The sequence below is a fragment of the Chelonia mydas genome, chromosome 9 (assembly GCF_015237465.2).
Source record: "Chelonia mydas isolate rCheMyd1 chromosome 9, rCheMyd1.pri.v2, whole genome shotgun sequence".
NCBI classification, from domain to species: domain Eukaryota; kingdom Metazoa; phylum Chordata; order Testudines; family Cheloniidae; genus Chelonia; species Chelonia mydas.
This window is the reverse complement of record NC_057855.1, coordinates 6,027,063-6,047,415: the sequence shown is the minus strand read 5'-3', so window position 1 is coordinate 6,047,415 and position 20,353 is coordinate 6,027,063. Positions and strand designations below refer to the sequence as shown.

Sequence of the window (20,353 nt, the reverse complement as noted above, 5' to 3'; positions counted from 1 at the left end):
CAGGAGGTGGAAGTCACATTTGATTGTGGGAAGAAAAAAAAAAGGTTACCTTCCTTTCGTAACCGTTGTTCTTTGAGGTGCCTTGCTCACGTCCATTCCATTCTAGGTGCATGCACACCCACGTGCACAGTCATCAGAGACGTTTGCCTTAGCGGTATCCGCGGGGTCGGCTGTGGCACCCTCTAGAGTGCCACGCTCATGAGTTGGTATATCAGGCACCACCGGCCCTAGGCCCTCTCCGTTTTTGCTTGCCAGCAACTCTGACAGAGGGGCAGGAGGTGGGTCATGGAATGGATATGAGCAACACCCACATCTCAAAGAACAACAGCCATGAAAGGTGGGTAACCGTTTTTTCTTCTTTGAGTGCTTGCTCATGTCGATTCCATTCTAGGTGACTCACAAGCAATATCCCCGGAGGTGGGCTCGGAGTTCACGGTCGTGCATCTTCCAGCACTGCTCTACCAAAGCCAGCATCATCTCGAGCTTATTGGGGAAGCACATAGTGAGATGTGAATGTGAACAGACGACCAGGGAGCAGCTCTGCAGATATCCTGAATGGGCACCTGGGCCCGGAGGGCCACCGCCGAGGCCTGCGTTCTAGTTGAGTGCGCGGTGACAACTGCCGGCGGAGGCACCTTCACCTGATCATAGTAGAAACTGATGCAGGCGGTGATCCAAGATGAAATCCTCTGGGCAAACGCTGGATGACCTTTCATCCTACTTGCTACCGCGACGAACAACTGAGTCGACTTGCAAAACGGTTTGGTCCTGTCTATGTAGAAGGCTAGCGCGCTCCTGATGTCCAGGGAGTGCAATCTATATTCCTCCTCAGACTTAAGAGGCTTTGGAAAGAAGACTGCAAGAATATGTCCTGGCTTGTATGAAACTACAAAACCACCTTGGCAGGAAGCCAGATGCGGTCACAGCTGGACCCTGTCCTTGAAGAACACCATATAAGGCGATTCCAGGATGAGTGCCCTAATCTCGGAAACCCTTTGGGCAGAAGTTATCGTCACCAGGAATGACACTTTCCAGGAGAGCAGAAGAAGAGAAGAGGATGCCAAGGGCTCAAAGGGCGCTTTCATGAGCTATGCGAGTACCAGATTAGGCTCCCAGGGAGGGACAGGATCCCAGACTTGAGGGTAGAACTGCTCCAGACCTTTTAAGAACCGGACTGTCATGCCATGCATGAAGACTGATCTGCCCTGAAATGGATGAAAGGGACAACCCTTGGAACTGAAGATGCACAAGGTAGTCCAGGATCAGCAGCAGCGAGGTCTGCTCAGGCCCAACCCCTTGGGCCGAAGTCCAGCACGTGAAGCGTTTCCATTTACCTAGCTAGGTGGCTCTAGTGGAGGGCTGTCTGCTTCCCAGTAGGACCTGCTGGACTCACGCTGAGCACTCCTGCTCTTCAGCAGTCAACCATGGAGCAACCAAGCTGTGAGGTGCAGAGCCGCCTGGTTTGGGTGCAGGAGCCGGCGATGATTCTGTGACAGAAGATCCAGCCAGCAGGGCAGCAGCATCGGGGCCAACACCGACAAGTCCATAAGCATGCTGAACCAGTGCTGGGGAGGCCAAGCCGGGGCAATCAGGATGACTTTGGCCTTGTCCTGCTTGACCTTCATGAGGACCTTGTGGAGCAACAGCACTGTCGGGAAACCATACATCAGATACCCAGACCACGGGAACAGAAAGGCATCCAACAGGAAGTCCCTGTCGATCCTCCGGAACAAGCAGAACAGGTGGCACTTCCTGTTGTGGCGAGTCGCAGACAAGTCTCTCTGGGGGAACCCCCGCCTTCGGAAGATCTGGTCAACCACATCAGAGTGGAGAGACCACTCGAGGCGAGACGAGAAGGTTCTGCTGAGGCGATCCACCAAAACATTCCTGGTTCCAGGGAGGCACACTGAGTGGTCCAGCACCTTGACTACCAGGTCCAGGTCATGCCTGTTGGGCATGTAGACTGACATTAACCATGCCTGCAGCAGGCAGAGATGGAGCCGGGCCTGGCAGACCAGGTAGATGCAGGACGCCATATGGCCTAACAACCGTCAGCAGGCGTGGGTGGTGGTGAGTGGATTATCCCTCACCCAGGAGATTATGTTTGACATGAAGTGGGACTCCAGAAGGAATGTACTTGCCCGCATGGAGTCGAGAACTGCCCCGATGAACTCTGTCCATTGCACTAGGGTTGGCTTCTTTTCGTTCACTAACAGGCCCAAGTCATGGCATGTGGCTCGCACCAGATTGAGGCTGCTCTGCATGTGATCCCGTGATCTGTCCTGATGAGCCAATCGTCAGGATAAGGACAGATCTGGACCCCCTGGGGTCTTAGGTAAGCAGCTCTGGGGGGGCATGCGTTTTGTAAAGACCCACAGGGCCGAGGATAGGCCAAAGAGGAGCGCCATAAATTGGAAATGGTGCTGGCCCACGACAAAACGAAGGAACCGTCTGTGTCCTGGCAAGACAGATATGAAATAAGCATCTCTCAAGTCAAGAGCGGCGTACCAGTCTCCCGGATCTAGGGAGGGAATCATGGAGGCCAGGGATACCATGCAAAACTTCAACTTCTTGAGGTATTTTTTGAGCCGTCGCAGGTCGAGAATGAGATGTAGGCGACCTTTTCCTTCGGGATCAGGAAATAGCAGGAATAGAACCCTTTCCCCCTCATTTCCTGAGGGACCTCCTCCACTGCCCACACTTGCAGCAGGCGGTTTACCTCCTGAACGAGGAGTTGCTCGTGAGAGGGGTCCGTGAAGGGTCCCAGTGGACTAGCCTGGGAGGGCCTTGCCACCGCCTCGTCTGGAGAGGAAGAGGATGACTAGACTACTGGGGGAGGCCCCGGGGCATCTTTCCCTGCAGGGGAAGGAGGTCTCGGGGTGGGCACCTGCTCCTCCACCGCAGCGCCCACCGGCGTGTCCTGCACCAAGCCTGGTACTGCTAATGCCGAGTGAGGTTTGTCCAATGTGGCGACCGAGGACTGGTGGGACAGGGACATCGGCATAACGGGCATGCCCCAGGTGTTTCAATAGGGCCACTGGGTCAGTCACTGGCCCTGTTGCCAGGTCGGCATCGCCACTGTGGATGCACCTTCCAGAACCCAGTTGCGTTGCTGTGTAGATGAGGGACTGAGCCCCATCTCCATGCTGGAGAAGTCCTCTTCCTCCGGAGACCAAGGCGGGGTCGTCGAGGCCTGGGTCTGGCGGCTAACCGTTGCCACAGGTAACCGGTGCCTGGAATAGTCAGACTGGTGCCAGGAGTAGGGAGAGCGGCGCTCAGCTGGGAGTGTCCCCAAGGCCTCGGTGATGGTGACTGTCGCCATGAAGACGGCCGGTATCGACTGTAAGATGATTGGCATCTCTCTAGGCGAGCCCTGGCGCAAAGGCAGAGACCAGGAATGCAGTGCCAGTGACCTGTTGTGGCGAACCAGCGACCTAGGCTGAAGAGAAGACCAATGGCATGACGACATAAGGCTCTGCCTTGGCTCTGGAGACCGGTAGCGCTTGCTTGCCTTCTGGGACGCCTTCATGGCCAGCTTGCCCTCATGGGGAGCCTTAGCTGGGTCCATCCTTGTTGCTCTCCAGGTGCCAAAAGGGCGCTGACTGTGCCATCAGCCTGGTTCCCCTACTGCTCCCTGGAGTTGGTGGTGGGTCCTTAGGGGGGTGCTATTCCCTGTGGCAGAGCCCCCTTGCAGGTCCGGTGTGGGTGGGTTGCCCGAGCAGGGTCCTATACCCAATGCCCCTTAATCTGGCTTGCTTGGTGCCTGGTCCCTCTTCTTGGGCACCAGCGTCGAAGCGCTGTGTGCTGTGCCCAGCCATGCCAGCTCCAAGTCTGGGAGGAGGGCCTTCAAGTAAATGTCACGTTCTGTGTCCTGGGACGCAAGGTTTTACAGATGTGACACTTCTCTTTTTATGGGATTTCCCCAGGCACTTCAAACAGCTGCTGTGCGGGTCACTAACAGGCATAGGCCTGTTGCAGTCAGAGCCGGGTTTAAACCCCTGAGACCGGGGCATGCCCTGCCTCGGGCAAAGTCCCCTCCGGGTCCCTAACTGACTGACTGCTTACTTACTAACTAAACTACTATAAACAAACTATTTACAGCTCAAGCACAGAGCTCAAGCAGGAGGAAAAAAAACCGCTGACCACTTGTGAAGCAAGGGAAAGAGGCGTTCATAGAATCTCAGGGTTGGAAGGGAGCTCAGGAGGTCATCTAGTCCAACCCCCTGCTCAAAGCAGGACCAATCCCCAATTTCTGCCCCAAATCCCTAAATGGCCCCCTTAAGGATTGAACTCACAACCCTGGGTTTAGCAGGCCAATGCTCAAACCACTGAGCTATCCCTCCCCCTGACCCCCCCCGGGCGGTAACAAGGAACGGAGAGCGCATAGGGCCCGTGGTGCCTGATATACCGAGGCATGAGTGCAGCACTCCAGAGGGTGCCACAGCCAACCCTACGGATACCACTAAGGCAAAAGGCAAAAGTGTCCGACGACTGTGCACGTGGGGGCATGCACACCTAGAATGGAATTGACATGAGCAAGCACTGGAAGAAGAATAGGAACATCTGATATCACTAAATTAAGAGCCCTGCAAGAGTGAGCTCTTGAGAAAGGAAAGGGCACATCTTTTAATTTGTTTTCCTTTTCTCCATGGAATCTTTCCTTAATAGGTCTTGTTGTTCAGCACCAGGGGTTATAAAGGCTTTAGCAGTTTAAATCCACAGTGTAACGCTTAGTCACTAGAAGTCGTGTAATGAAATTCTCCAAACTGGCAAGCTACAGACATAAGCAGATGCCCTCTGATGACAATAGCTTTGGCTTTTCTGCAATAATACTGATACAATTAATTGTGCTTCCTTCTCTGAACCTTTTCCCCAACAATGAGGAAAGATGCTCACTAATGGAGTTAAAAAAATAATTTAACACAGAACCCAAAGAAAGCTGAGAGACAAATACCGCAAGGTTTCCAAACTGACTTGTGGAGAAACTACTTTCAATAGAAGGGAAGCAACATATGAACACCACTTACGTACTGTAAATCAAGGCTCTGGATGACAAACGGATTCAAAGGAAAATGACACTTTGAGCAGAAATCTGGAAAAGGATTACCTTTAAAGTTTGGAACAGTTTTACACTGAAACTGTGTTGAAGAGGTTTTATTTTTGCAGTCAGGTGAAACCCCCTGAAAACGAGGGGTTTATGGAAGCTCTGATACCCCTGTAACTATCACACCCTTTGTGATAAGCCTCCGCCTGTGAAACTCCCATGTAATGATGAATAACTCTAGATTAGCCAGAGCTCCAGGCTTCCAAATCCTTTTCACCATTGGCTTCAAGAGACCGAGAACACTTCCGGAGGCCCTGATCAAAGTCTTAGAACTTTTTACTGCTTTAATACTAAGGAAGTTACCTGCATCCAAGATGCCCTGGGCCAGGATTGCTCCAAACTTGGCCATAACATCGTCATGCTTGTCATTAATGACTTTGGAATAGAGCTGTCTGAACTGGCTGACCTGTAAGAGGAGAAAGAAAACCGGAGGTATAATATTGATTCACACCAGTAACAGAAAAGCTAGCCACAGAAAACAGGGAGTTCTTCCTCTGTAAGGGTTCAATCACATTCAATCACAGTAGAAAGAGGCAAGTCAAACAACTAGGATTCTTTTATGTATCTCCAGAGTAGACATGACATCTGATGGTAGTACCAGTTTCCCTTCATTTCCTGTTTCTGCAATAAGCCCTCCCAAACTATATCTATGCCCCCCACCCCGAGGAACTGAAAAGGGCCCATCAAAAAGACTCCCGCCATTCCCAGGCATGGCTAGAAGGTGGTTTGAGCAGGCTTCTTCCCCTATGGTCCATTTTGCAGTTGGTAATCCCCAAGTCCTCTTACCAGGTACTCACTTCAGCTGCAAGTAAGTGGGCAGATATATCTGCTAAGGCAGCAAAGCTACCATGGAGGCACTCGGAAACAACAGCTGATCCACCTTGAGATTTCCAACGTTCTAAACGCAGTTTTAAAACTCTATCAAGAGCTGATGCTCACTTCCTGCCATAACACATTTCCCAATACCTATAAACATTTTCCCAGAGGACCTTCTTCTCCAAAGAACAGTCCAGACCAATCAGTGACTTTGCCCCCACTGATGAGCGTTTGAAAGAGACCCTTGTATTTCTGCTTGTAAGACACACTGTGGTTGGAGTAGGTCAGGAGTTCTCCAGCAAAACCAGTATTTGATGGAAAATGCTGGTTTGTTGAAACCAAAATGTTCCACAAAAATTTGTTTCAATGAACTTCCTATAAACACAGACAGTGTTCTGACAAAACCTGGCCTGGCTTTCTGCCAGCACACCTGGCAGGCTGCTGGGGAGCCCAGGCTTCCAGGACCCCTGGCTCTGTGGCAACCCTGCCATGAAGACTGCTCCAGGTCTGGAGATCCCAGGTCTTCCAGACTCCTTGCTCGGAACCACAAGCCTGGAAAGCCTGGGGGCTCTCAGAGGTTTCAGGTTCCCTGCCTGGGACAGGGCTGATGGGGAACTGGGACCCTGAGAGCGTGGAATTTTGGAAACAAAACAATGAGCATTTAAAATTACTTTTTTCAGATTTCCATTCTGTAGAGATTTTTGAAATTTCTATTTTTCTTCCTTTTGAAATGGAATGCGTTTTTCACAATGTCCCATGTCATGGAAATTACGACATTCAACAGCTCATCTTCCACCCACAGCTGCCTTCTTAGGTATTTTATAACTGACAATTACCATAACAAATTGTTGGTAAGACTTGGAACAAGGATTTCAGCTCAGGTGTGCCTGATTGGGGAACAGTGTACAATCATAGTTTCTACCCACTGTGTACAGGAGACCTCAAGCACTGGAACTGCACTAGTTCAGCCAGTCCCGCCTCGCTCCATCCCACAATGCACTGCTTCTTGTTTTGAAATTAACAAATGTCCTTGCTCCCAGCAACAGTTCTTCAGGAGACCCATTATATGCTACTGCAACCATGGGCAGAAGGTGTACAGGGCAGGAATGCATCAAAAGAATGGATATACGGAATGGTGCAAGGACAAGAGTAATTGTTGCAATCAATATCTCTATTTCCTTGTCTAGTGAAGACCAAAATATGAAGTGCCAGAAGTAGGATTAGAATTCAAGAGGTCCTGGCTCCTACTACTGAGTTCAGACTATTAGATTCCCCACCTGCACCCCATAAGAAAAAATATCCAAAGAAAGATTGTTCCGTCAATAGAAAGACCATTAACATGACTCATAGGACTTTAAGGTCAGAAGGGATCATCATGATCATCTAGTCTGCCAAGTCTTGAAGTCAACAAACCAGAAAACCGTGCTAGGAATTACATTTTATGAGACCAAGATTCAACAAGGTTGGAAGAAAACAATCATAGTCAGGGAGGATCAGGAGAGGACTGGAATCCAAGAGATATTTTACCATAAAATATTGCTAGACTTTATAGTAAAAATGTTTACGGGAGGCTCAAAACACTATGTGAAACTGGAAACAACACACTTCAGAGCTAAAAGGAATCAATTTCTTGTTCCAAAGTGATAGCAAATGATTTCTCCACTATACTTCATGACGCAAATTCTGGACTAGTGGTATTAAGAAGCTGCTGGAAAATCTATAGTTAGAGAACAATGGTTTCTTTCCAAACATGACATGCTGTCTCTCAACACTGCTGATTTATTGATACTTACAAAGGAAATGGGATCCTATCCAAACAAATATTTGTTTTCTTTCAGTTACTGTTTTGGAACTAAATCCGTGTTACCTGAGCTAGTTTTAAAATTGGTTCAGGCCAGCTCATTTTACAAAAAGACAGTTTAGTCAGTGACTGTGGATGGGTCAAGCTTTGGTTTAGAAACTGTCCTTTAGCCAATGTAGTGTTCCATACAAAAAGGTTTTTCTTCAGACAGAAAAAATGCACTATGCTGGCTGAATCACAGCTGCCTTAAAGGGAAAGTGCACTGTACCCCATCCTCTTTCCTTGCCCTTCTGACAATTAATTCTGGTTATAATAGCAATCCGTTCCTTTAGAAGTCACCACATTTAATCTGCAGGCGCTCTAGACCAGTGGCTCTCAACCTTCCCAGACTACAGTACCCCTTTCAGGAGTCTGATTTGTCTTGCGTACTCCCACCCCCAGCAAGTTTCACCTCACTTAAAAACTGCTTGCTTACAAAATCAGACACGAAAATACAAGTGTCACAGCACACTATTCTTGAAAAAATTTGCTTACTTGCTCATTTTTACCATCTAATTATAAAATAAATCAACTGGAATGTAAATATTGTACTTACATTTCAGTGTGTAGTATGTACAGCAGTATAAACAAGTCTTTGTATTAAATTTTCGTTTGTACTGACTTCAGTAGAGCTTTTTATGTAGCTTATTGTACAACCTGGCAAATATCTGGATCAGCTGATATACCCCCTGGAAGATCTCTGGGTACCCCCAAGGTGAGAACCACTACTCTAGACCAGTGGTTCTCAACCAAGGGTCTGGGGCCCCCTAGGGGGCTACAAGAAGGTTTTAGAGTAGCAGTTGTGTTAGTCTGTATCCGCAAAAAGAAAAGGAGGACTTGTGGCACCTTAGAGACAAATAAATTTGTTAGTCTCTAAGGTGCCACAAGTGCTCCTTTTCTTTAAGAAGGTTTCAGGGGGTCTGCCAAGGAGGGCCAGCATTAGACTCACTTGGGCCCAAGGCAGAAAGCTGAAGCCCCACCACATGGGGTTGCAGCCTGGGGCGGAAGCCAAAGCCTGAGCAACGTAGATTTGCAGGGCCCTCTGTGGCATGGGGGCCCCAGGCAGTTGCCCAGCTTGCTACCCCCTAACGCCAGCCCTGGCTTTTATATGCAGAAAACCAGTTATTGTGGCACAAGGTGGGCCGTGGAGATTTTATAGCATGTTTGGGGGGGCCTCAGAAAGAAAAAAGTTGAGAACCCCTGCTCTAGACCATCATCATGGTGAAGGACACACCCACTCAGATCAGTAACCACCATTTGTTAAACACCGATCGCTACTTTTCTTTTGTTCTCCAAGCACATTACACTTGTAACCGAGGAGTGACAGATCAGCCACCTTTAAACAAAGGACAATGCAGCTGAACAACAAAACATTTCTCAACAAGGATAGAAGACAGAGACTTTAGGAGGATGCAATTACTCTTGTTATTCACTCTTTCCAAGAGAACAGTGAATCAAGCCAAGTTCTTGTTAATAAGATTCTTCCTCGGCCAATTCCCCCTCATACTGAGAATTGTTTTTGTTTTGTTTTTTTTAAATTAAAGGACCTAAGTTTCCTTAAGGCTGTGAATGCTAAAACAAGGAAGCAATTTAAAATTTTATATATACATTAAACATACACACAATGTACTCTCAGTATTTAAGATATCTTGTACCAAAAAAATCCCCTCTATTTTATGTTTTATTTATTTTTGTTATGCTATCATGAGTTTTATAAATGTAAAATCTTGTACCAGGGCTTAGAAATCATTTATTTATTTAATATACATGTTTTTACTCATGTTTATCATGCCAGATCTCTTGTGCCCTGCAAAGAGACATCCGTTTGCATTTAGTGTAATATTTCTAATTGCTCTTCCTAGTCACAGGATCTGAGATAGTGTGTGTCTTAACAGCTGTCTCCTTTGGAATCTACCCTGGGTTTTCAATTATAAGAACTATGGCTTCAGTGGCGTTCAATGGGACAAAGTGAACGAACGTTTTGAAAAGGAAGCTGCAAGCACTGGTTGTGGCCTCTGTCAGTGCTATCTCAAACAAACAGGGACATATACTAAACTATAGAAGATGGAGCAGAACAGTATGTTGAAGAGACTAGTTTGAGTATTAGATTGCCTTTCGTATGAAGTATTGTCACCTCGTTCCTGTGGGTGTGGGCCCTGTTTTTTGGGTTCAGATTATTTATAAAAACTGACAGCTGCTACAATGCTCGGCAAAATTGCTAGCCACGTGGCCATAATCTGGAATTTACACAGTAATCAAATCTTTAGAGAAACAGATCCTGTATGAAGCAAAGAGACATTCAGCAGAACTGCTAACGTTCACACTGGCGTCTGAAGTCTGACAGTGAAGTGCCTCTGTGCACAGGCCAGAAAGGCCTGGTTTGGGAAATGAGAGGCAGATCTTGGGGCAGGGGCAGGGGCAGGAAGTTATTCACTTCCGTCTGTGCATCAAAGCCCAGCAAACCTTAGTCACAAACTATCTGTAGATGGTTTATGCTGCTGACACTCACGCACGTTAAATACATTTCTTTTAATGAACTAGAACATACGAATCAAATGTATTAGCACCAAGCCTGAACCAAGAACCTGTGAGCAGTGTCATCACAGGAGCAGTGCAGGTCCAGCAGGGTTAGCCATGGCATGAGGAGTGTAAGGAACCAAACTAGAATAAAAGTCATCTTGCTGTCACTAACTTTATCAGGCCACTCATACCAGAGCTCCATATGAAACAATACGGCCTGTGTGGAATGGGCACAGAGCAGCTGTTAATGAATTAATGTCTAATAGCTAGAATGAAACTATTTCAGATCAAGTTGTTATGCTGTTTACTATCTGAAATGAAAGACACTGACTACCACTGCAGGAGCCATTCTGGTCTTGGATAAATACTATGGGTGATATTTACCCAAATTATTTATCCAAGAGCTGATCCGACAGTTTATGTGCAGGGTCATCCTCAGTAGTATTTGGGTTGAGGTGATTTTGCTGGCAGTTCCTAGATACGAACACATGACAGCAGGACTCCATCAGGGTGTTTTCAGTCAGAGGTTCCCAGCTGTAGACCTACAAGGGCAAGTATTGGCTGACCTTCACAGTGCAGCGCAAGATACATCTGTTTGGTCAAGGACTGACCGACTACTGCTGGTGAGGTTTCTCTCATGATGGACTGGAGCAGTACAGTGAGGTAGGTAGGTGCTGGCTATTGAGGGCAATTTACTTTAATCTGTTCCTTGTTTTCAATTCAAATCATGCTGTCAGATGTCACAATGAGCAGCACATGACAGTTCTTAAATAGTTTTTTTAAACTGTGGTATGAAGCCCAAGGTGCTTTGTTTCCCACCCCCGTAGTATTTCTCAGCACTTTCAAGTTTTACAGCATTTAGAAAGGTCAGCTCAAAATTTATTGTGTGTTCTCCTGGCAGTAACCCAAAACATTTGAGCAGTGACTCATTTGATCTCTGGTAATAATATACAAAGATTTACCATCTTGATAATTAAAAAAGGCCTAAACTATAGGCCATCATTTCATTAAAAGCTAAACTATCAACAAGCAATATCTGAAATGCTGAGGAAATAACCCAGTCTCACATAGCTGAGGACAAATGCTTCGAACACAAGAACAAACACAGAACTCTGATATTTTGTTTGATGCAAAACTAGACGAAATGGTTCATTTGCAACTAACTTTCTGGCAAATAATTTTTTTTTAAATGAATGAAAATCAGCTTCTCCACCCCCATGGTTAATGATCATCATAGATAATATGCAGACTTTGAAAGACTGTTTACAATGAAGGAGGGAGTGCTTAGTCATTGAGCAGCACACTGAAGACAGCTGTAGCCAATTGGTGCAATGTACACAATCCCCCTCACAGAACCAACCAATCATTCAAGGTCAAGATTATTTAGGGAGCTGTGGCTCCAACCCACCTCAGCTCCTTTCCAGGTAGTCATAATGCGTATCAGATTTAGAAAAGAGTAAGGTTTTGAAAATGGGGAATGGGTGGATCAATACAAGTTTATTGTTAGAAGAGCTGAAGTTACTGTGTATGCACACCCTTCTCCTTTGCGTAGTGTCACTACAGAGCCCACAGCTGGGGAGATTCATTCGTTATTCTTGTACTTCCCTCCTTTACAGATTTGTTAAGGCTAGTTAATTGTTCTCCAGCATTGGGAATCAGACCTAGCTGTCAAATCTAGAGGAACACTTCATAAAGTAGAATACAAATAGAATACCGGGTAGCGGAAATGCATCTCTCTGTAACTATTCATCAGAGACTTTCTAGGGAAGTTGCTTTAGACAAGGTGAAGTATGTGTTTTAAGACTTTCAGACACAGGGACACCTGCAAAGTAGGTGATCGTAATCCTTGTGTATGATGAAGAACCTAGATACAGTACAACGGTAATTGGTGCTTGGCAAATGCCTAATAGATAAGAGTGCACACTAAGTTTTATTCATCAGAAAATCCCTGATCAGAGACGTTATGCCACTGCTTTCCATCCCCCTCAGCTTTATCCACACAAGCTAAATCTAATCTAGGCAATTTTCACATGGACTTTGCCCTATCTAAATAAAAGCTAAGAGCATAACATCTAAGCTGTTCAACCTAGCCTCTTCTGGTGCTAAGTGAAGTTTAGGCAAGACTATTTGGAGATTAACGGATTGGTTAAAATGGAAATTAGAAATCACTTTAGTCAGCTATTTAGGATGCTGCATAAAGCCACCTTCCCCTTATGACTCTCTGTATAAATGAGGGCTGGCCCTCAAGACTTGGATCTCACAGACTCTTCTGGCTGAGGTCATCATTGCACAGAACATGGATCTGAGGGATAGAGGATACAGAGAGCATCCTCTCAAAGGTTCAAATGGCGATTTTATTAATGTCATGAGTATTAGGATTTAAGTCACAGCAAGGCAGCAATTCACAAATAGGTGAAAATACCTATTTAGTGCTTTCAAAAATGTCTTCACAATAGAATGTGCAAACACTAAAGATCCTTCTATTAGAGGCTGGTAAGCAGATCTAATTGCCAAATGGTCCATAACAGGGGCCAGGGTAACAGTCCAGGATTGGAGGACTTGGGTTCCTGAATAATGCTCTTGCGAGAGACCTACAATGGAAAGTTTTTACTTTGAGCACAGGTTTTCCACGCTGGGGGGTTTATTATTATTAATTATGCCTCCCCAGAAAGATTTTCTGCATCATATATATATGTTCAAGTCAGAATTCAACAAAATGCCAACATGACACTTCAAGGCTCAGAGATTTTGGATCTAGAGGAAGAGCCCAGCACTGGTCCTCAGACAGATCCGGAAACGCCAGCACTAGGACTGGAAGTTCTGGTAGCAGGGCTAGGAGTGGTCAGAATAAGATGCAACAAGCCAAAGATGGAGCTCTCGATTTCTCCTGAACTCTGTCCTGTCTGATTCTGTGAAGATATCGAAGCTAACCCAAAGTAAATCAGATTTAACATGTCAGACAGGTAGTGTTTCTCCCCCTTTGCTTTCTTAACCAGATTTGCAGGTTACTAACACATATAATGAAGTTGTCACATATTTGTATTGCAATGTTCTCATTGTATCTATAGTGCATTCCTGCTGCCTTCCTGATTAAGAAAGAAGATGGATTTCATGCAAGACAAACAGAGAAGTGGAGTTCTGTGCTGTGCTGGTACATAGCTAGTTTGGTTCTTTACACTTACACCTAACAGCAGACATTTAAAAAGGCATGTTGGATATTCTCCCAGCGCTGCACCCAGTGAGGGGGAGGAAAAATTAAAGTTTCGACTCCAAAGAAACCTTCTCAGTTTTGCACAATCTTTGCTACACAGTTTGTAACTTCCAGAGAAGTATAAATAAAATCTTGGCTTTGTCTGAACTACTGAAGTCCACTTGCCAGAAGATTGCACATGATGCTTTCATAATTTATAATTTCATTAGGCGGCCTCCCCTCCCACTCAAAGAGGACTCTGTCCCATGTAGAGACAGAAACAGTGATCATCTAAGAGTTTGTTGTTGGGGTTGTTAGAGACAGCTTTATGCATGTGTTTAGGTGATAGATTTGCTTCCTCCCCAAGAGATGGAATGGGTCATAAAACTAACAGCACATCATACATTAAAGGAGACAAACTACAAATTGTGCAGATATGGCTATAAACTATAGCACTCTCAACCTCCAAAACAGAATTTAATCCAATCTCATGGGTAACTGAAAAGGTGGGTTTCATGCAATGATACAACAAACAGAAGTGGAGCTCTGTACTGTTTTGATACACACCCTAGAATTTTTGGTTAAAAAAAAAAAAAAAAAAATCAGATTTGCCCCATTCTACTACGAGTGCAAAAAGATGATTGCTTTTGAGATAGTCTTGAAGCGTTAAGCCATCAACATAACAAAATATTGTTTGTAAGCGGCGCTCGGAGGGAGATGAGGGAAAATAGAATTTATAACAATCACCAAGTTCCAAACAACAAGGGATAATTAACCAGTCAGATGAACTCATTTAACAAACAAGGCTTGTGAAATAACCATGATGCCATTCAAGCAAGACTCTGCTTAGTAGTTTACAGCAACCACCTCCACAACCATTAATTCTCTAAGTCCATTTTACCCAGGGCTGATGCTGGAAATGTATTTTTTAATCGAGAATGGTTACCCTACAGTAAATGGGGTTGTTTGAGAGGCTGTAATCCGCGTGGAACCTACTGCAAGTTAAGTAACCATTCTTTCTTCTTCAAGTATGTGTCATGGTGGATCTGACTGTAGGTGTCCTCCCTGGACAGCCAGAGTGAGGAGTTTCAGCTGTGTTAAACAGTGACTGAAGTACTGATCTCACAAATTGGACATCTAACCAGACTGCCAGGTCAAGTGCATAATGTTTAACAAAAGAAGTGGGCTGCTCCACATGGCTGCCTTGAGGCTCTCTGAGACTGGCACATTTCTGAAACAGGCGGAAGATGCTGCCAGTGCACCTTGATTTCACAGGGAGAGACTCCCCAGCCAAAAAATAGTAGGTGGAAATGGTAAGTGGATCACGCAGTGAGAGTCTGTAACAAGATAGCCTGACCTCTTGAGGTCCATGATGTGGCCACAGAGAGGCAGGGAGACAGCCTGAAAGCTTGTTTCTGTTGAAACAATAGAACAAAGCTTTGGAGATGTCAAAACCTGCTTTCCTCCCAGTGAGCGCAGCTTCAGAAAGAAGACTTAAAATAATCATTTGGCTTAGGTGAAATCCTGAGACCACCTTAGTGTGGAACAGTAGGAATGTTACACAGGCTAGTCTGATAGTCCTTGGCTCCAGGATGTACTTGTGAAGTTCCAGGTTGTCGCAAGACCATGTGCCTTGTATTTGAAGATGGGTCAGGTGGGTGCCCCAGCCTCTTCTTGATGCATTTGTGATAAGAGTCATTGTTGTGAAGAGAACAGAGAATGGTACCCCTTTCTCACAATTACCGAGTCTAGCAACCAAGCGAGCTCTCATGGGACTTGAAGCAAGACTGATCCTCCTGTTCATGAGACATCTGCAAGGGGAGCCTCAGTTGTAAGGGTTGTAGGTGAAGTCTGGCAAGCAGCATCATGTATGTGCATACCAACATGTGGCCTAAAAGTCACAGACACGTACTTACTGTTGTTGGACTAGCCCACAGGTCTTTTACCACTGACTGGAGGGATTGTCATCTGGCAGGTAGATTCTTGCCAATCTTTAGTTGATTAAAGCTCTTGTGAACTTTATCAGCTGTGATAATGTGAGGAAATGGTTTTTCATAGTTCACCAGAAGACCAGTTGAGAGAATAGGAAAAGGATGTATTGAAAGACTGTCACAGTCTCCTGCTGGGACTGCCCCTGTTCAGCCAGGTATAGGTAGATGTGAATTCCTTGTCTTCTTAAATCTGGTGCCACTGCTGCCAGGCATTTTGTGAACATGCTTTGTGCCGTGGAGGGTCCAAAGTGTAGAACTCTGTACTGATAATGGTTGGTCCACACTGGCCCCCCTCTCACCAATTCTCAACACTGTGCAGGGCTTGGTGTACTCCTTTCTGAAGGCTCTGCAGTGTTTGCCCTTAGGAAAGACACGGATCTCCTTCTCGAGCTTCTGCACTGGTGGTCAGAGCAGCCCCTCTTGGGGCGTGATTTCCATATCAGAGGTGTCGGTGCTGGTTTCAATGCTGGAGCCAATGTCTGTGCCAGATCTTTTCTCCATGCTAATTTTAGGCATTGCCTATCTGCTTGACAAGACACCGAACAACCCTCGTTTGTCCACTAGTAGGATTCTGGAGTCCATTTCCTTGGGTCTGACAAAACCTTCAAGGACTGACCCAGAAGATGGAGCGTCACCCTTGCATCTCATGCATTCCAGCAGAGGACAAGCATACCAAGCATCTGCTTGGAATATGCAATTTCCCCTGGCAAGACACACACATACTGGTGTCTCTTCAGGGGGATCTGTCCATTCTGCAGCGGACTAAGCTTGAAGCCCACAGATTTTCAGTCTGACACAAGGAGCCCTGTATAGAGAAACGGGGGCAGGGGCAGGGTCTGACCAATAGAGTTTGGTCCAGACAGGTTGGAACAGTTCATAGACCAGAAGTGGTTTGGAAGACTGTGGAAGGTTTTGAAAAAGTTTAGAATGAGGTAAGAACTAGTGGGTCGGATGCTTGCCCTGTTCCGTCTTGTTGCTATAAGCGGTAAGAGTGAACTGAGGGCGGATCACAGCTGCCCTGCCGTTAGGCCCTATGGGAGCACCCTGATAGCCCAACAATATAGCAGTGTCTTTCTCCTCCCAGGACTTCAGAAGCTCTGGAATTAACTACACAAATTAAAAAAATTTCAAGCCCAGACCTGTGTCTCTCAGCTCCTTCCCATCCTTGAATTTCATTGCCTTTAGGAGCAACCAACACCTTATTTTCAGAAAGCTACTATGAGAGTAGTTTTTCCATGCTGCAAGTTACCCTGGCTCTAGAGTCTAGCAAAGCTAAAGCCAACATTCACTTTCATTACTCCTAATTAAAAGAATCTCTCTTCAGACTAGTAAACCGCACTGAAGAAGTTTTCCAAGGATAATAATTCTTAATTGACAATGTAACCCCAGTGCATCCAGATAAAGTACAGAGAATTCTTATTCCCATTACCCTAGAACCATAAAAATTAGAGATATGAAAAACTAGGACATCTAGTCCACCTCCCTGGCAATGCAGGATAGTTTCCTGTAATACATAAGACTTCCACTCATTTCCTTTAGGAGGCCATTCCACAATTTATTACATCTATGAGGAAATGTTCCTTTAAATGTCATTCAGTGCTTTCACAAGGAGAAACCACCTTAACCTTTCATGAAGGCCAACTTTGGTTGTTCTCCTAGAATAGTTGTCTGATCAGCAGCAAGGGCTGAACAAGCAACCTTTGGCTGAACTTCTTCCTTGAAGGAGGGTGAAGCTGATCCACTTTGCGTTTTGTTTATAAATTAGCTGATGATTTCAGGGAGCACTTGCTATTTTCAAGTGTCTTGGTCCTGCTTGTATCCCCTACCCCTCTATGCATGGTCAATTAAATTACCATCTACATCGAAAGTAAGTAACCAAAAATTCATAAGTGGCAGCTTGTAAATAGTACTTCACTTTTTAAAACTATAATGGTCACATGGTACCCCGGCTTGTTTTATAAACCACTCAACCCCAATTTTATGCCTCTCATCCTACAGCTGCCTGGTCAACTGTGTTTTGTTAACCTTAGGAAGAGCATCCAGGTATACACCTCTACAGTCTGAGTTTTCAGTCCCATTTTGGTAAAGAAGTCTCACAATTTTCATCAACCCTAAAAAACATATAATTTTGCAAGTTATTTCCCTGGCTGCACTTTTCTTTGGATAATCACCAAAGTCTTTTGCATAACACCGCTCAAAACCTGCTAGCATTACAAATGGACTCAGTAGGTAGTTCATATGCAGAATCACTCTGAGGCAATTATCTGGCCCCTATAATCACAGTATCTGAGTGCTGCACAATCTTTAATGTATTTAGCCTCACAATATTCTGTGAGGTAGGAAAGCTTTATTATCCTCAGATGGGGAACTGAGGCTACGCGATTTGCCCAAGATCACACAAGAAGTCTATGGCAGAGCACAGAATTGAACCCAGGTCTCTTAAGTCCCAAGCTAGAATCCTGACCTCTGGACCATTCTTCCACAAAAGTTAGAGATTGCTTTATCATATCTAAACTTTTCCTTTCCTGAGTTTATTTCCATAGTAGACATACATTTACTTCATATAATTTGGTCTCCGAGGATACGGGCATTTGCTAGACCTTTATTTTTCACTGCATAATCTAGCAGAATTATAATAGTGACATAAGGCACATTCAGTCTCTTCCAAATGAAATCCCAGTGTTTTTTGTAATAGAGTTAGGACACTAGTGATATCTAACAGCAAAATCTACACAATCCCCAGCAGACTCACATAGAAGTGCTTGAAAATATTTAAAAAAAACCCTTGTCTGTGGAATTTCCCTTGGAACTAGTTATTCTCCCGGACCCCACCATTAAATGTGCGTTTCTACAGGAAAAAGCTTTCTGCTGTCTCAGCAACTAAGTGCAACTAAAAAAAAAAAAAAAAAAAAAGGTGGGAGGGTGAGGTTGGGGGGCAATAGAAGGATGATTTTTTTCAAAAGTTAAACTACACTGCAAAACAATGCCATGGAAAGTTACCATGCACAAGGCAGTGCTGTTTTAGCAGTATACAGTATAACCAGCAAAGGCTTGCTGCATCGGTACCTCTCTGGGCTGATCAAATGTGAGAGCTCCGAATTGTCAGCATCTGATTCTGCTCATGTGGAACTTTTTAGTCTACGCAACAGTTTGCATATTACTACCTATCATATTCACAGGCAATCTAGTTTTAAAAACTAATAGTGCATATTAACCCATTTGCCTTCACAGTGACAAAACTCATTTTTGAAAAAAATGAGTTCACTCTTTAGTTGCTGCAACTTCTTAGGGCAGCAAAATCGTCCCAAGCAAAACTGAAGGACAAGCCACAGCAGAAGCGGAGTTACAGCTATGCAATATAACAGGACTTCCCCTGATAGCAGGTACATCAAACGTTGCCCAGGACTAAATCGAACATAACAAGAATCTCTTTAGTAAAGAAGAGAAGAAAATATGTTCACACATGCTACGCATGCATAAGTTTAAGTGCCTGTTAGCAATTCCAATCTCGCTTTCATCCCCTTATCCAGGGTTTCCAATTTTGGGGGAGAAAATGTAGATGTACTTATATAACATCAACAGTTAAAACAGTGACAGTTTACCTGACTGTGCCAGTCAGTGTCCATCTCCCATTCAAAAGTGCATGCTCTACCGTGCCAAGAGTTTGCACTATTCTAAATTTCACTCTTACAATCATGAGCTCTTCAAGGTACAGACCCCCTCTCTTACTACGTGTACATACAGCACCTAGCACACCTGGTCCCTGAAACATCATCATTACCCAAGGCCATTTCTCACCATACAAGCTGATGCATAACCTATGGCTCACCTTTGGACAGGTAATCTCAGTCTGCTGAATCATGATAAGGGCAGATGCAATCAGGGCTCCTTGACGCACATAGTTCACAGGATCATTTGTCATTGGCTCAAGCAAATTAATTGCTTCCTAAAAAACAAATATACAAATTAAGCTTATTACTTTTCAAACAACAGGTTTCAGACAGTCTAATAAAGGGTTATTGAATTAGGCCCATCAGCAAGGTGGCAATGAGGTATAGTTTATCATATTTATATTTTGCCCATCACTGTGATATCTGGGCAAATTTTACAGAAATGTGCACTTATGCTAGTGGACTTTCGCTCGAAGCTAGAGGAGTTAGAAGAATTTGCTGAACAAAACAATGCCAGAATGACTAAAATCCGCATTTATTGCAAGCAGAAATGTGAAAAGTATTTGGCAAGTTAGAATTATTGATAATAATGATAAAAATATCATACTTTGTACTTCTATCTTGCTCTTGCCTCACTTATACACTGCTTCCCTTTCTAGTGAGCACAAAAGGTAAGTAAATGTTACCTTCATTTTACCCAATGTGTAACAAGCATAGAGGTGTCAAATGATGTGCCCAAGGTTATACAGTGAGTCAATAGCAGAGTAATACAACATAGGTCTCCTAACTCCCAGTCCTGTGCTTTATCCACTAGTCAAAGCTTTTAATTCTAAGAAAGAACATATTTCGCTTCTAATACAAGTGGTGCTATCTCCACAGATATACACATACAGCGAATCTATGTTTTGAAGACCGATATGTTGCTTCAGAACTTATGATTGCTTTCTTTACATTCCATGGCTTGAGGTCAGTTGACAGTTACAAGCGTGAAGCCAACATGACATACAACAGATGCGTCACTAAGCATTTCTAAAGCATGTATCAACAAGTATTTCAGCATCGCACATTGATTATGTAAAGAATCAGGAACTGTCCAGAAGAGAGAGTTTATTGTATGCATGGATACCCGGCGCTCTTGTCCCTTTCTGTAAAGTAGGTGTCAATTTGGTATGTTGGCAAACTGAGCATCATATACACCTTTTATCTCTATCCACAGGAGTG

The 20,353-nt window shown here is 44.8% G+C and overlaps 1 protein-coding gene across 2 annotated transcripts in view; it reads right to left on the bottom strand.

Annotated features, from left to right (window-relative positions):
* PSMD1 (proteasome 26S subunit, non-ATPase 1) overlaps window positions 1-20,353 on the bottom strand; it is a 113,736-nt gene that overhangs the window by 17,466 nt on the left and 75,917 nt on the right. For both annotated transcript variants that reach the window (XM_037908122.2, XM_043521687.1), the window contains exons 18-19: window positions 19,291-19,407; window positions 5,408-5,510 (exon numbers count right to left, since the gene is read on the bottom strand). In XM_037908122.2, the coding sequence (XP_037764050.1) occupies window positions 5,408-5,510; window positions 19,291-19,407 (220 nt within the window). The remainder of the gene's footprint in view (window positions 1-5,407; window positions 5,511-19,290; window positions 19,408-20,353) is intronic.